General features: G+C 42.8%; 1 protein-coding gene across 1 annotated transcript; it reads right to left on the bottom strand.

The window, feature by feature from the left end:
• Window positions 1-10,130: 10,130 nt before the first annotated feature.
• Window positions 10,131-13,129, bottom strand: LOC119284891 (pentatricopeptide repeat-containing protein At3g29290-like). The gene is made up of 2 exons (XM_037564068.1): window positions 11,224-13,129; window positions 10,131-10,490 (listed from the first exon to the last, which is right to left on the bottom strand). The coding sequence occupies exons 1-2, from the start codon at window positions 12,799-12,801 to the stop codon at window positions 10,323-10,325; spliced, it is 1,746 nt and encodes a 581-aa protein (XP_037419965.1). The 5' UTR covers window positions 12,802-13,129; the 3' UTR covers window positions 10,131-10,322.
• Between the last annotated feature and the right edge of the window lie 3,631 nt (window positions 13,130-16,760).

Raw genomic sequence — 16,760 nt, 5'->3', positions numbered from 1 at the left:
TATTATATATAAAAAAATATTTGAGGGGTTAACCAGAAAAAAGAGAATTATGCTAAAAATTACGACAAAAATCAGAAACATCCAGCCCTTTATTTAATGAGCTAAACTTTCATAACCATCGATATGGTTTAAGTGAGAAAAAAATTACCCACCTTTGCCATTATGTAATGTAACTACAATGAAATATGTCTCCACGTTCAATAAGGAAATAACGCTGAAGCAAGCCAATATGCCTTTTCCCCCATATTGAAATCTCTAAAAAAATCTTATATTTAGGAATGAAGGGAGTACTTACTAGCAGACAAGCTGCTCATCACTAATAACGCAATAGCTATGACGCGCGGACTAAAGGCACCCGTCGTTGGTTCTCCTGCCATGCTAAGCCTATTGGCCTTACCTCTGATGTGCGCCTACATTCACACTTGTCGCTCTGTTTTTGTTTGGAACAATGTGTAGGTAAACTTAAGAGCACAAAACAACATAAATGCAAATTTCACTCTATTTTATCAAAACTACACAGATAGAAACTTCATTCCATTTCATCAACAACTACAACAAAGCCTTTAGTCCCAAACAAGTTGGGGTAGGCTAGAGGTGAAACCCATAAGATCTCATAACCAACTCATGATTCTGACACATGGATAGCGAGCTTCCATGCACCCCTCTCTATTGCTAGTTCTTTGGTGATATTCTAGTCCTTCAGATGTCTCTTTAGGGACTTCTTCCATATCAAGTTCAGTCTACCCTGACCTCTCTTCACATTATCAGCACGCTTTAGGCGCCCACTATGACTAGACCGATGTTGCTAGTTGAAGGAAAAGGGATCGACCGAAACCTTAACTCTACCCTCCCCCCACCACCACTGAAGGCAAAGAGATAAGCTAGGTGCAACACGCAACTAAAGGTTCTCATTTGAATGGTAGCTCGGGAAATGACACCTCCCAAATCGGAAGCGATCAACCGAACATAGATTATTATTTTCGCCAAAAACTGTAGCACTTATGAATATCTTTAATAGCAAGTATCTTTACTAAAATAGTAGCTTATAGCTTTAGTGTTAACTATCATTACTGAAATAGTAGCTAATAACCATAGTATTAAGTATCATTACTAAATAGTAGTGTATCTTATAACAATTTTTTTACAATAGCAATTATTATCTCTTGAACTATGGCTTATAGCAAACTATAGGCATATTTATTCTATAGCAACTAAAACACACCTGTATCAAATATTAACAACTTTAATTAAGTTCATATTACTATAGCAAATAAGTATCATTACCTATAAAAACTTACTGAAACATAAAGTATAGCAAACTATGGCAACTAAGACACAACCTATAACAACTAAAAAGAGTTGAACATGCTAATGTTCTCGTCCTCAGAGAGGGTGTCATTGCCGGTCCAAGGAGAGCGAATCACCCTTCTACCCCGATAGGTAACACACACGCTGACATTGTCACCTGCCCTCACATTGTCTCCTGAAAGCACACATGTGTTGAGGCCGCCTGTGCGCTGCCCTACACGACGGTGTCGAATCAACCCGTGGGGACGCACATACCACATTAATGCCACATAATACATCAATGATTTATCTATAATTTTGGTTATGTTCATGCTAATTCATATTATTTATACATAATTTTGGCATAATTTCTTGTTAGGCTACATATTAATCCAATGGTAAGCGTCAGCTATTGTTTTAATGTTTTTGGTGCAGCAGAAACATCCATTTTGGGGGGGGGGCAATTTTTTTAAAAGAAATACAATGTTGATACATGTACCATAGGAGACTCTGCACTATAAGGGCACCTAGAGGGGGCCACTAGGGCTCCATGCAATGGAAACATGCATCCTTGGCCTTGGTTAGATTGGCACCTAGAGCAGCCTCTGTACCTCTCCTTTTAATGCAAACGTTTATCAAAGTTTTCTCCACCACCTTAAATTTTATTTTTTTTGGAGTTATGGGTCTCCGGGAATAAATAAATTGTCCGAGACTCAGAAAACAACACCTAGAAATTGCTCCACCGAGATTTATATATCCAATGTGAGGGAGACTCTCGTCCTTCATATCCATCGCCACCAAAAACCATAGAAGAAACCATTCCCCCACCTAGGGGGGAGGAAGAATAAGAAGGAGGACGGTTGTCTTCCCCTCTCTTTCGGTGGCGCGAGAGCACTGCTGGGGGAACCATCACCGTCATCGTCTTCATTGACTGAACCATCATCTTCCGCAAAATCCCTCATCTACAAAGTGGTCCACTCCCCCAAAAATCACTGTAGCCCCCTACTTGAAGATGGTGTTTTATCTGATGAATTTTTATCCAAAGATTTGTTGTCGCTATGTCTGTGTTTTGTCTTTTGTCCTATGGCACTAGTGATCTATTATGATTGATATGAATTGCATGTGAGTGTTATGCTATTGTGCTAATGTATAAGCATGCATGTATGTTGGATCACACTTGAGGGTTAGTAATGTGTTGCAATGAATATATACATAGGGTGGCTGGAGTGATAGATATTATCGCATCTAAGGCCCTGTTTGGTTCAGCTTTTATCGACGGATTCCGCTGCCGCGCAGCAGAATCTGAACCAAAGGGCGAACCCAGCAGAATCCGATTTCAGAAATCCGCTGCCAAAATCTGAACCAAAAGCGGAAGCAACCCAGGACGTGCTTTCTAAAATCTGATTCCGCTGCGGGCCAAAATTTGAAAAGGCTGTATCAGCTGGTTTGCCAAATGACCTACATCTTTTTCACATCAGATTTTCCACAGTTGTTTTTCCACAGCTGCTTTTTCACAGCTGCTTTTAGAAATCCACAGCCGAACCAAACAGGGCCTAAGTATATGAGTCAAGCATACAGGATAAAAAAGGACTCATCGAGCTTAATGCTATGGTTAGGTTTACCTTAATAAATTCTTAGTACTTGGGGATGCTTACAATGGTTTCAATCATAAGTGCATGTTAGTCAATGAATTTTTAAGCATCTTAGCATATAAAACCGCATGTGTGTCTATCTATTATTTTATCATAGCCAATGGCCTAGGATCAATTCCACACCACCTATCACCACTACTTCCACACTTGCTCTCTTTTATTTTGTTCGCAACTTTAAATTTTAGTACCTAAAACTTATTTACCTGCAATTCATAATCTTGCACACTGCCTATTTTGCATTGCAAATTATCTTTTTTCTTGCAAATTATCTTTTTTTAGAGTCTAGGTAAAGCAAACGCTTGGTGTACGAAAGGTTATATCAGGGCAGATCGAGGCTAAGAGAATAAGGTTCTTACCTTTAGCTCCCTTGAGATATCGATGCTCGATACTTCCACCTCCACATTGGAAAGTGCTACATAGTTCCCTACACTTGGGGATGATCAAGCTCTTTTCTGGTGTTGTTCCCAGGAAGCATAGCGCTAGGTTGAATATTCTCTTGTGCATTTGTTTGCTTTATCACTAAGTAGTTTTTAGTATTCTTTATTTCTTGCTTTGCTTTCTATCTTCCAATATGGGTAGAAGCACACAAAAAAGTTGTACTTACCAATAAAAGAGTTGAGGAACCTCCTAAATCCTCACTGTTGAAGAAAGTTACTACTTGCATTATCTTGAGTCAATTTGTGCTTGTGCTAAAACTCCAACTAGCTTAGTACGATGAAATAAATGGGAGAGCATGATTTTTTTTGTAAAACACCGCTTGTCTCGAAAATAAAACACTTATAGGATTTGCTAAGAGAATTGGATGACCATCCTAGTGTTTCGTTTGAAAGTATGATATAACTTGTTGCTCTTGAAAACATGCTGAGCACTTTGCATTCCAATGTTCGCACGAATATAATGACACACTAGCATCACATGTTAGGGATATTATGATACTATGGTATGGTATAGAATGAATTGAAGAATTTGTTCTCCTTATGACTGCTTATCAGATTCTGAAATTCGAGGAACTTCTTTCGAGATTCGAAGACATTTTATAAATCATGAAGATTACTTAAATTACCAAACATATTTTGAAATTCATAATTTTTTTGAATTTTGCAAATATTTTCTAAATTCATGATGATTTTTAAATTTTGCTGACATTTTCGAATTTCATGAACATTTTTTGTTCAAATATGTAAACAATTTTATTATTTAAAATGTATTTAAAATTTGTGAAGATTTTTTATTTTTTCTACACGTTCAAATATTCCATCCGCTTTTTAAAATTCCTTTTCTCTATGTTTTTTTTCATCACTTCCCCGGATGGCTAAGGACCAATAGGGTGGCTGGCCAGCCAACTAAAGTGAGCGTCCTGGGCGTGCGAGTTTGGTCGTCTTTCGATGCATTGCGCGCTCAATAGAACCTCCCCCGCATGTGGGTTATTTCACAGTCGGGGAAGGGTAAACTGGTTTTCTACTTCATGTGTTCGTGACGGGGTGTCAGCCAACTTGTTGGTTCTATGCCGAGCTACCGGGTCGCCGCTATGTTCGTTTTCCTATTTTGCTCCTCGGATGGTCGATTCAATGTGGAAGACCAACGCCGTGCTAGCGTTGGGGGAGAGATAATAACAAAAATACCACATGTTGGAGATCCAAACCAACATGAGCACACATTGAAGAGTTATTGTAGCTAAGCTCCGTGACAGTAGACCTAACCTCAAGGTTGGGAGGTCAATAGGTTGAGAGATTGGAGTTATTTTGGAGATAAAAACCAGTGCAAGGAGAGTGATTCTGAGAGGCGGCGGCATGAATGAATGGGGTTGTGTGTTTGTGTGCATCGAACATGCGCCTGGTGCCATGCCTACACATGCCAACAAAGTAGGGAAGTTGGAGAAAAAGGGTCTATTTCAATGTATATAGTCTGATGGCTAAGTCGGTTTATGCAGGATGAAAATTGACGATAGACCCTAACACAATCAATTAGTCTTGGAAAAATAACACTAAACTCCATAAATAATGAACCAAGAATATCAGTCAACTCAATTCAGTTTGATTCTTTGATTTTCAATGTAAAAATTCTCACCTCTAACTGAAATAGCTTGAAAAAGAAGACGTAACTCACTACAAAGGACCGGGGCGGCAAAGCACGCATCACCCTCTAATTGCTTTTATGGTTGATAAAGTTGAAATTGATGATGTTTCTAGTGTTATTAACTCTTCTAATTATGAGAGTCTTGAACATTTAAAAAAGTAAGTGGCAATGCTTACATTGTTGATCAAAGAGAGAGTCGCTGCCTCCCATGAAGAGATTAATGTTTTTTAGAAACCAAGAAGTGAGATCAAGGAAGAAGAAAATTTTGAAAAGATGTGCTCATTAGATGAAAAAGATGAGGAGGAGAGTGAAGAACAAAATGAGTAAGACCGTATTAGTTACCCATGACCACCTCATAATGATAGTAACTCTCTAACTTAAGCTATGCTTTATCACCCTCCATGCTTATTAGAGGATGACTATGTTACTAAAATACAAGATCCTTTGAAGTCATTTGATGAAAAATCCCTTTTTGATGACTTTGTTGCTTGAGGTGATAAATATTATGATGCACCTATAGAAGAAACTTATGGAGATGAATATGATATTATGGTTTATGGTAAGAATACAATTGATAAAGTTGCTCACACATTTGATATTCCTATCTTGTTCTCGAGCTCTCTCAACTACGCTTTTAGAGGTGAAATGTGTTTATATTAAGGAGTATGTTTGTGGTTTGAAATTTACTTGTGCTCATGGTGATTCTAATGAAAATTACATTGTTGACCTTGTTGCTACTACTTGCCATTATTATGAGAGAGGAAGGAATAAGGACCCACTTTATGTCTCTAATACACTAAAATTGCAAGCAATTGCTTCTACCATGCATTGAACTTCACTCTATGTTAATGTTTGTTACTGTATGCCATGCGAATGCATAGTGTGAGGGTTAGAATTCAATATTACATGCTCTATGTTACTTTGTGTTCTCTACTAAGATCCAAATCTTTATTAATTATAATTGGATTTGATATATCTTGAGATCCAGGTGGAATGACTAAATAAGCACTTTATGCCTAGCTATATGACTTTGAAGAAAGAGCTGCCAGATAGGCAACTCGGAAGCTTTAGAGAGTCATTTTCACTCTATAAAGTTTCCAAAAATTTAAAATAAAGAGGAAAACTAAAAACTCTTTCAAAATAGAAGTTATTGGAAAGATGGGCATCATAGAAATGGGGGTTGACCTTGAACATTTTGCCCATGGAAACAATGTAAATATTTTATCATGGAAGCTTCTCATAAAAATAAGTTTCCCCCTTATAAATCAATATATTATAAAAATAATATGTCAAGATTTACCTTTAGCATGTTCAATTTGCAAATATTTGTGGTGTTGTGCTGAAATAATAGTTTTGCATGTTGCTACTGTTTTGTTTATCAAAAATCAACCGAACATGGTAGAATCATAAAAAATCATACAATCTAACATTATAGGTTCTCTAATATGTACAAAAAATTTAGAATTGTCTTGTTCTATAAGTCCTCTTTTCATATTTTATGGACTGGCCTACTCACAAATTTTTTGAAGTTTGTGTGAATGAAGAGATCTCACCACCTCATTAGTCGCCACCGAAGTCAAAGCTAATGCCTCATGAGTGTTGGAAATATGCCCTAGAGGCAATAATAAAATGGTTATTATTATATTTCCTTGTTCATGATAATTGTCTATTGTTCATCCTATAATTGTATTAACCGGAAACCATAATACATGTGTGAATACATAGACCACAACATGTCCCTAGTAAGCCTCTAGTTGACTAGCTCGTTGATCAATAGATGGTTATGGTTTCCTGACCATGGACATTGGATGTCATTGATAACGGGATCACATCATTAGGAGAATGATGTGATAGACAAGACCCAATCTTAAGCATAGCACAAGATCGTGAAGTTCGTTTGCTAAAGCTTTTCTAATGTCAAGTATCATTTCCTTAGACCATGAGATTGTGCAACTCCCGGATACCGTAGGAATGCTTTGGGTGTACCAAACGTCACAACGTAACTGGGTGGCTATAAAGGTCCATTACAGGTATCTCCGAAAGTGTCTGTCGGGTTGGCACGAATCGAGACTGGGATTTGTCGCTCCGTATGACGGAGAGGTATCTCTGGGCCCACTCGTTAATGCATCATCATAATGAGCTCAATGTGACTAAGGAGTTGGTCACGGGATCATGCGTTACGGAACGAGTAAAGAGACTTGCCGGTAACGAGATTGAACGAGGTATGGGGATACCGACGGTCGAATCTCGGGCAAGTAACATACCGATGGACAAAGGGAATTGTATACGGGATTGATTGAATCCCCGACATCGTGGTTCATCCGATGAGATCATCGTGGAACATGTGGGAGCCAATATGGGTATCCAGATCCCGCTACTGGTTATTGGTCAGAGAGATGTCTCGGTTATGTCTACATGGTTCCCGAACCCGTAGGGTCTACACACTTAAGGTTCGGTGACACTAGAGTTGTTATGGGAAATAGTATGTGGTTACCGAAGGTTGTTCGAAGTCCCGGATGAGATCCCGGACATGACGAGGAGTTCCGAAATGGTCCGGAGGTGAAGATCGATATATTGGACAAAGAGTATTGGAGTCCGGAATTGTCCCGAGCGTACCGGGTGACGACCAGCGTGTCCGAAAGGGGTTTCGGAGGCCCCGACAAGCGTTGGGGGCCTTATGGGCCAAGGGGAGGGGCACATCAGCCCACTAAGGGGCCGAGCGCCTCTCCCACCCCATCTCACGTAACCTGGAGAGGTGGGGGCGCCTCCCCTAGGGCAGCCACCCCTCCCGGCTTGGGGGGCAAGTTTCCAAGGGGTGGGGCGCCCAAACCCATCTAGGTTTTCCCCTGTGGCCGCCGCCCCTCCCCTAGGGAACCCTAGGGCACCTCCTCCACCCCCCTTCCCCCTATATATAGTGAGGGAGAGAGAGGGCAGCCGCACCCTTCCCCTGGCGCAGCCCCTCCCCCTCTCCTACACCTCCTCCTCCTCTGTAGCGCTTGGCGAAGCCCTGCCGGAGAACCGCAAGCTCCACCACCATGCCATCGTGCTACCAGAGCTCTTCCTCAACTTCTCCTCTCCCCTTGCTGGATCAAGAAGGAGGAGACGTCCCCGGGCTGTACGTGTGTTGAACGCGGAGGCGCCGTTGTTCGGCGCTTAGATCGGAATCAACCGCGATCTAAATCGCTGCGAGTACGACTCCTTCATCCGCATTCTTGTAACGCTTCCGTTTCGCGATCTTCAAGGGTATGAAGATGCACTCCCCCTCTCTCGTTTCTACTATCTCCTAGATTGATCTTGGTGACACGTAGGAAAATTTTAAATTATTGCTACGATCCTCAACAATGGGGGCTCCCTTCTTAACGGTCTATAATGACACCGCCGCCAAGACTTCTTTGTCGCCACCCATCAACCACAATTAGTCTTGGGAGATGGTAGACCTCTCGCTTTTTGGTATCTTGATGCCGGGGGGTGTATGGGTCTAGACTAGCTTTGCGCCAGGAGTGTATTTTCTTGTGTTACATTGACCAACTACTTTGCTTCCTATCTTATTGGCATGTAATATATAAGTCTCCTGTGGTCACCTAAACATGTATGCTACTTTTGCATTTACGTTTCATGTTTATGATTTACTGCATCTTTTGAGGTCATTGACATGTACATTGCGATTGTTTGTGCGTTAGTAATGAGCATATATATTATTTTATGGTTTTTATTATTTATGCCACTGGTTGTATCTCAGTACTCAGTTTTGTTACTAGGAATTTCAACTGCTAAAAAATGCCATCTTCGTTAGGTGATGCTCAAAAATGCCACTCGACACCATGATTGTCAGCTCAAATCTCGTTTGCCATGTCATAATGACCAAAATACCTATAGATCAACATGTCAGCTCCCCCTCTTATCTCAGTACAATAAAGTGTGGGTCCCACTTGATCCCAACAGCGTTCTTATTTTCTCTAAAATTATTCGCTTGCTTACTCCTAACAAATGGGGTCCACACTTGTCATTGTGGGATAGAGAGAGCTGACATGTGGATATAGGGGTATTTTTGTCATATAACATGGTCAACGAGTTTGACCTGACAATGACGATGTCTAATAGCATTTCTGAGCAAACATCTAATGGAACGATGACATGTTTGAGATATCTAATGGCATTTTTGAGAAAACATCTCATGGAACGATGGCATTTTTGAGCAGTTGTAATTTCTAATGGCAAAACTGAGTAGTGAGACACAACTAGTGGCATAAATGATAAAAACCCATTTTTTTTATTCTCTATGCACTCCACCGGATTTGCACACTATAGAAGAGTTTCTAATATACCCAAATGATCATGCATTTACATTCCATAAGAAAATTATTAATAATGCACAAATTTAAAGGGAGCTCTTGTATAGCACATGATTCTCAAGATCATGATTACATTTTGTGCGAAGATTTGATCTATATTGTAATCGATTACCAAAATGAGGAAGATTGAAAGTGCATCCTAATCCCCTAGATGGATTTTGTTAATTAATGTCACCATGCGCCTCAATGGACTTGATGGAATGGACGTGAGTGAGTTTTCTTTCAACCACCCCCAATTGGTAAGGCCCGCATGGATAGAATTGGGCCAAACAAGTCTCCTCCCCATTGTTGATGATGTGGCAAAGTGACAGGTCGCACATAGAAAGAAATGAGCCATGGGAGGCGACAACGAGGTGAAGACTTGACAAATACTTAGGCTATCGTCGCGCAGGGGCTTTAGTCCAATTTCTTCCCTGGAGTTGGTGGTACATCCATAATTTGAACAGGAGATGGATAGTGGCACAAACCTAATTTTTCCTTCTTTTTTCTGCACATCATAGTAATCTATATAAGGTTAGAACAAAAATTACAGACACACACTTCGTACACCGATGTACATGTAAAAGAAATTCGTAGTTTCCCAAAATATGAAAGCGAACAAAAGCAACCACTTTTTGTTCAAAAAAAAAAACCAGTTAGGTGGACAGTACATTTTCCGACTACAGAGCACTCATTGGGTTCACTGCTTCGTTCGACTGATCATTGGGATAGTCAAGACAGAAGCATAGAGCACTATAACAGAATTCTACCGACCCATTGGCTGTTGATATCAAACAGCATATTCCTCGCATTTGTTTGACCATATTGGTCACATTACAGTGAACATAAAATGTGCCAGCATTCTTTACTCAAACACATTAAGAAAATGCTTGTTTAAGTGTAGTGACAGTAGGTAGGTTACATCTGTGATTGCATTGCACGTTCAGATATGTACAGCAACAAGCTAGTGCTAGGGCTACTCTGCTGACGCGATGTGTTGCAGCATGAACGACCTTGTCTTGCCATCTGGTGTTAGCCCAATGCTCCGCATTTTTGTGTACACCCTCCTGGCTAATCTGATCTTGCCACGCAAACAAAGCCCGTGTATGACCGTGTTGTAGATCGAAGAATCTGGAGCGACCTCCTGCAGTGTTCAGAAACTTTCAGTATGGAAATGAATGGTGATTCTAAAGAACCAAGTTTGACAAAATCAAAAACATGAGCGCCAAATCTCAAACAGTTAGCTTAAATGGTTACATATATGACAGTTACTACTGATATCCAGTATGCATAGCCAAAATGTCGAGTCTAAACTTCATTAAAGGTTTAATTCAATTGTAGCTTACGACCATGCAATCTATCAGTTCTTTTAGGCTAGCAAATGTGAATGCCAAAAAGTCAAGTAGAAAATAAAGCCATGTGTGCCGAAGTGAATTTCATTTGTGCAAAGAACAGAAGCCCACTTGGAACAACAAATTCAGAAATATAAGCACTCACACAGTTATGTGCGAGAGGACTTCCTTTCATATTGCGAATGAAGACTAAGAAAATCAAAGCCTAGGCAAGAAGCTACTTAAGATTTTCATTTGATATAACCCATACTCCTGAAACTTGCTGCTCACTCTCAGTATGGAAGAACCTTACTACAGCAGACAACAGACTTATATCTCAGCTTAACAGTGTTGATTTTCTTAGTCAATTGACCCTGGAGATTGCAACTTTTCCATAATGGTAATGTAGCTTTGAAGAATTGAGAATCGAAGCACCAAATGTTTAGATACTAGAACACTAGAGTAGTCCATAGTAATGCTATGGAAAATTCAAAATCATTACCAGCTAGCTCAACAGAAATAAAACAACAAAGAACAAAATAGTACCTCCAGTATATCCTCTACTTCGTCCCAAAGAGATCCCCAAATGCAAGCTCTTATAACAGATAAATGCGTGAATGTGTCCGGTGAGCACCTCTCATGAGTCATACGCCGGTACACTTTCAGAGCGACTTTTGGCTCACAAGCAACCTCACAAGCACGTATCACGTGATTGTAAGAGACCGCTGAAATTTGCAGTCCGCTTTTTTCCATCATCCACAGCAATTGCAAAGCATGCTCCCACTGACCAAGTCTTTCACAAGACATCAAAGCTATGTTGTAGAGATGACTGTTTAAGACAGACGGATTCTTGGATTTAATTCCTTGGAAAAGCTCTAGGGCGTCCCAGCATCGACCAGACCTATACAGTGCTGACAGCAATGCGCTCCATGTATATTGATCAGGCTCAAGTCCTGAAGATGTTAGAAGATGGTACATCCTAAAGGCGAGCTCGTCTTCACCAGCCTTCCCAAGTGAGTTGATAACCGAATTAAACACAATGATATTGGGCTTCATGCCAGCACTCAACATTCTCCTAAATGTGGCCAGCGCAAACTCCCACCTCCCTTCTTTGGTGCACGAGGCAATGATGGCCTTCATTATGTCTTCACTTGGATCAAGCCCCCCGCGGAGCATTTCCTCATAAGCAGCAATTGCTAACTCAGACTGTCCACATTGCACAAATGTGCTAACCAACAGATCGTAAGTCATCAAGGTTCCACTCAAAGAGTTCTCCGCTAGCCTTCCCCACAGTTTCTCCACTTGCCTCCAGTCTTTCGCTCTTCCGCATGCAGATATCATAGTGTTGTAAACAATCACATCAAGGGTTTCCCTCGATTCATTGCACTCTTCAATCTCACTGAACATTTGCAAGGCAGAGATATAGCCCTCGGTCCTGGCAACAGCCTTGAGTATCAAGGTGTATGTATGGCCAGTTGCCAACCCTTTCCCCTTCATGAACTCATACATCTTCATCGCGTCCACGGAGGAACCTCTGCGGACAAAACTGGCCAAAAGGGAGTTACAGGCGTGCGCGTTGGGCTGAAGGCCTGACGCAAGCATTGAATCAAACAGCTCTATGGCACTCCTGACCTTGTTGGATTGGCTCAGCTTCATCAGCCTTCTGGACAGCAGTTCCTCGTTCCTCTCTTCTAGGAAGTGCAGCCTTGATCCCTCATGCTCGAATTTATCCGCCGGCTCTGAAGCTGACGCTGATGGCACGCTTCTCGCGCCCACAGGGTCCTTCTCCACGGCAGCCGGCCTCGCCGGACGCCGCCGGAGCCCGTGCCTCTGGTGGTAATCGAAACCAGCAGCACCAGGTCGCTCGTCCTCCACGCCCCGGATCCCCAGGCCGGCCTCTTCCTTGCCGGTGACATCAGATTCGAGGACGCACGGGGCCGCTCTGCAAACACACGCCCCTCTCGCCGTCACCGTGCCGCCGCTTACCGGACGGGCGTCACCTCTGCTCCGGCCGCCGGTCGCTGGACGGACTCTCGTGCCCTGGCCGCCCTTCACGCTACGGCGAGGCAGCTCCTGGCTGAAGGAACCGCAGCTTGTGCTGCAGCCGCTCCAAACCGCAGCCATACCCGCGCCAAATGCAAATGGGATACAGGGCTTCCAATCACCAGAGTCGAGCAGTGGACGGAGCACCTTGGGCAGACCCGGCAGCCGCGCCCACCGCGCTGGCGAACCTCCGGCCGGAAGGGCTCGCAGCGCCGCCGCGCCGAGAATGAATCCGCGCTAGGGCTCAGAGAAAAGGTTGACGTCGATGCGCGTAGCTGGGGTGATGGGTGGAGATGAAGCTGCGGGAATGGAGGGGAATCAATCGAAGCCGAGGCCTCGCCGTCCCAACAGAGAAGCTCGCGCGCGAGGCGCCTCCGGTGAGGAGGCGGAGAAGGGGGAGTGTGCCTTATCCCCTTTTCCGTTTCTCTATCTCGCTTTACAGTGGGCCCCCCCGAACATATATCTTCCTTTTACCTCGGGTTTCTTTTGATTCCATTTCAAACATAGGAGTAGAATTTGAAGTTCTCTAACACTGCGTTTGGTTCCATTTCAAACGAGGTTCTGAATTGGATTTGGTATCCCCTAAATTCCAATTCGGTTGCATGGCATGCGCACTGAAACAGTCGTCGGAAATCACATAAATACAGGGACGAAATCGTTTACACGCACGGAGTTTCCGAGCCCTTCGGCTTTGATTTGGCTGAAAATCTCCCCTTCCGCAAAAGGTAACGCTTCGCTCCTTCTTTTCCCCCACTCCGCCGCTTGACCTGGAAAAGAGGAGGCGCCAAGCCAGCCGGCGACGGTGCCTTGGGACCTCTCCTCGTCGGCCCTCCTCCTCCTCCTACTACTACTACTACTCCGGCACATGCATCCCCGTTGCCGCAGCTCGTTCTCTTCATCCCTTTGGTTGTCCCATCTCCTCTGTCGCCCCAGCTCCTCCATGGACGCCACGATCTAGTCCTAGTCTTCTGCCGCCGCTCCTCCTCCTCTACCCCTGCTCCGGCGTCCCTCCCATGCCACCAGGCCCTCTCCTCCTCAGCCTTCAGTTCCCATCTCCTATGCTCGTTGCCATCTCCTCTGCCGCCAGATCCCTTCCTATGCCCTCTCCTTCTTCCCCTTCCACTCCACTTCTCCCTCTTTCTTTCCCAGACAGTTCAAGTAGTTTGTCAGCACCCGAGTTTATCATATTTCCCCACTCCTTTTTGAAATCTGTTTTGTACAAGTGTTCTTCTTTGGTGAAATCTGCAACTTTTGTTTTGTACTCTGTTCTACATAGTTCTGTACAAGTTACTTCCTGTAATTGCTCACTCGAGAGGTCATGGTTAGTTCAGGTGGAGAGACGATAAAATGCTCGCGTACAGATGGACGATTCATTCAATAGTCACACATTGTACAAACATTGATTTGATGCAAAAAGAACAAAGCACTATGTAATTCCATAGTTTGCCATCCAAACAGGATTTGGTATTGAAACCTCACCAAGATTCCATGAGCCAATTCAATGAGCATCCAAACAAGCGAATTTGTATTCATGTCCATTACAATTTCCTTGTTGAATTGGTATTGAAACCAATTCAATACGAAGGCTTCCAATACAGACATCCAAACGCAGCGTAAGAAGGCTTTATATCTAGGGTTAATTAGATAAATGCCACTCCAATTATGGCGATTCATAAAGATGCCATTGCAATTTCCAAACTTTGAAAAATGCCACTACAAATTTTGCAATCTTTGAAGAACACCACTGCAGACTTCGAAAAATGCCACTGGAAGTGGCATGAAATGGCATTTTTCAAAGTTTGGAAATTGCGGTGGCATTTCTCAGAATCGTCATAATTGGAGTGGCATTTATCAAATTAACCCTTATATCTACTATTTCTCTAGAACAAATACATTGAGATATTTGGAATCTGCCATAGTACATGCAATTGTAATTATATTAAATTCGAACCGAAGCTTGCCCCGAATGGATAGGGAAACGAGGTGGACAATGTGGTAGCGGCAATGGCACGGAAGCTGAGGGAGGCAATTACTGATGTTATTTGTTTGCGAGCCGGAGTCGCCGGTCAAGGTAGATGTCATCTTCAGAGTGGTTAGACTCATTGAAGTGATGACTTGTCGGCCACCGAAAGTGGGATGACCATGGACGGAGATAGGACCAACGATGGCTACAACTTAGGTAGGAAAAGGATGACGAGAGGTTGCCATGTTGTTCACCACGACCGAGGAAGACTATTGATGGGATAAGGTCGAGTGGGAGCTATCGAAAGGTATGTCAAAGCCAAGCGTGGGTTGAGAAAATATAAAGCTCCTCTTTGCATCGCGGCGACGTCCCGCCTTATCTGGTAGTTGTGGTTATGAAAACACCGGCTTTGTCTTCAATGGTGACATCCCATCACTCTGAAACCTTTGTGCATCTTCGCTTATTCCTATAGGTTTAAGAGCCTCTCAATATCTCCATATATATTGTAAGATTCCAAACTTTGAAACTTGTACAGCCATGACAAAATATCATCCAATAAATGTCCCTCGTCTAGTAAACTTTGAATGCATAGCAATTTGTACCATACTTGATGAAAGAAAAACTATACAACTTGTCCAAGCACTGAAGCACGCCACCTATCTGAACTTCTCCAACAAACAACTTCAAAGTCCTTGGATAGTATATAGTATCCAAACCTTTCCCTCGACGGCTAGAGAAACTCTCCCTTCCAAGCTTCATCGAAAAGTCTGTGGATTCGCCTCCACTTTGCTTGACGCTTTGATGTCCCATCGCTGGGAGGGGAATCTCGATGCCTCCGCTTCTCTAGTAGTTTGGGTTAGGGTTTTTTAGCGCTTCTTCTTTGAGTTTGTCTTCCAAACTCCGGTCCTCCTCAAGTTCGTCTCGTGAATGTAGTCCACTAAGCTCCGATGCAGATTCCTATTGTTAGGGATACAATGGGAAAAACAACACAACGAAGAATGAAAACAAGCAGGAGACACAAGATTTAACGTGGAAAACTCCTCCAACACGAAGAGGAAAAAACCACGGGCGCCAACCAGCAAAACTTCACTATATCGGGGGAGGTTACAAACGTCGGTGAATTTACAACTGATCAACTCATCCCCTGCGGCGGTTTACAAAGGATATATTTAACATAGGTGACCTAAGTCAATACTGATATGTAGACCCAAGCCTACTGGCGACGGGCCTCGCTGCTGGTCAGTAGTTAGCCTTTATCTTTACACTTGAATTTGGATCATAGCATAACACCTATTGTCTCCTTGAGGTGATGAGGTTAGGGTTTCTCGTCACACGTGTGTGATGGCGAGATTTGGTGTCAAATGCTTCAGATTTATTCAAGGGTTCAACGGCGATGATTACAGCTCTAGGGCGTCGACCCTTTACTTTGGCTTAAGGTGGTTTGAAGAAGTTATATAGTGCCTGAAGCCTAGCGTCACGCCAAGTCACTCCTGCTGATTTTGAACTACCCTTGAAATCTTGGACGAGAATATGTAGGCTAGTGTGATATTGCTAAAACTTACTGTCTACTATAACGAGTTTTGCCCGGCTCCAGCGAGGAAGGGGCCATGATGGCGGCGCTCTTCTGCTCGCTCCAGTGATTGTAGTCGTCGCTAGTGGTCCACGGACCTGGTTGAAATTTTTATTACCTCTAGTGTTCTTTGTACTGTCATGATTGAAGATGAATAGATAGGAAATTTTATGCAAAAAGAATATATTGCTAAATTTTTTACGTAGTCAAAAACGTCAAAATTAGATGGGACCCACCACAAAATTAAAAGTTGCTAAATTCTCTATTCTTTCTCCTCATGGGCATTGGGGTTGTCACCTTTCCACTTCCACCCTAGGTGAGGGGTGGTAGCATGCATGGCATCAATATCTTTGGATTTGGCCTCAGCGTACAGAGCTGCTCCGCTCCTGCATCCCTAATCCAAGGACTTTGAACTTGCTTCTCCGGTAAGTTTAGATAGGTAATCTGCTCGGACGAGTTGCAAAGAGCTCGCTTCCCGACTATAGTATGAAGTGTCGCGCATTCGAA

Source organism: Triticum dicoccoides, chromosome 4A (assembly GCF_002162155.2).
Source record: "Triticum dicoccoides isolate Atlit2015 ecotype Zavitan chromosome 4A, WEW_v2.0, whole genome shotgun sequence".
NCBI lineage: Eukaryota > Viridiplantae > Streptophyta > Magnoliopsida > Poales > Poaceae > Triticum > Triticum dicoccoides.
This window is presented reverse-complemented; position numbering and strand designations above follow the sequence as displayed.

Bases quoted from the DNA above. Each gene is read 5' to 3' on its own strand.
- LOC119284891 (XM_037564068.1), bottom strand. From the start codon at position 12,801: ATGGCTGCGGTTTGGAGCGGCTGCAGCACAAGCTGCGGTTCCTTCAGC. The intron at 10,491-11,223 runs GTACTATTTTGT...TGAACACTGCAG, and splicing joins AAGTAGAGGATATACTGGAG to GAGGTCGCTCCAGATTCTTC.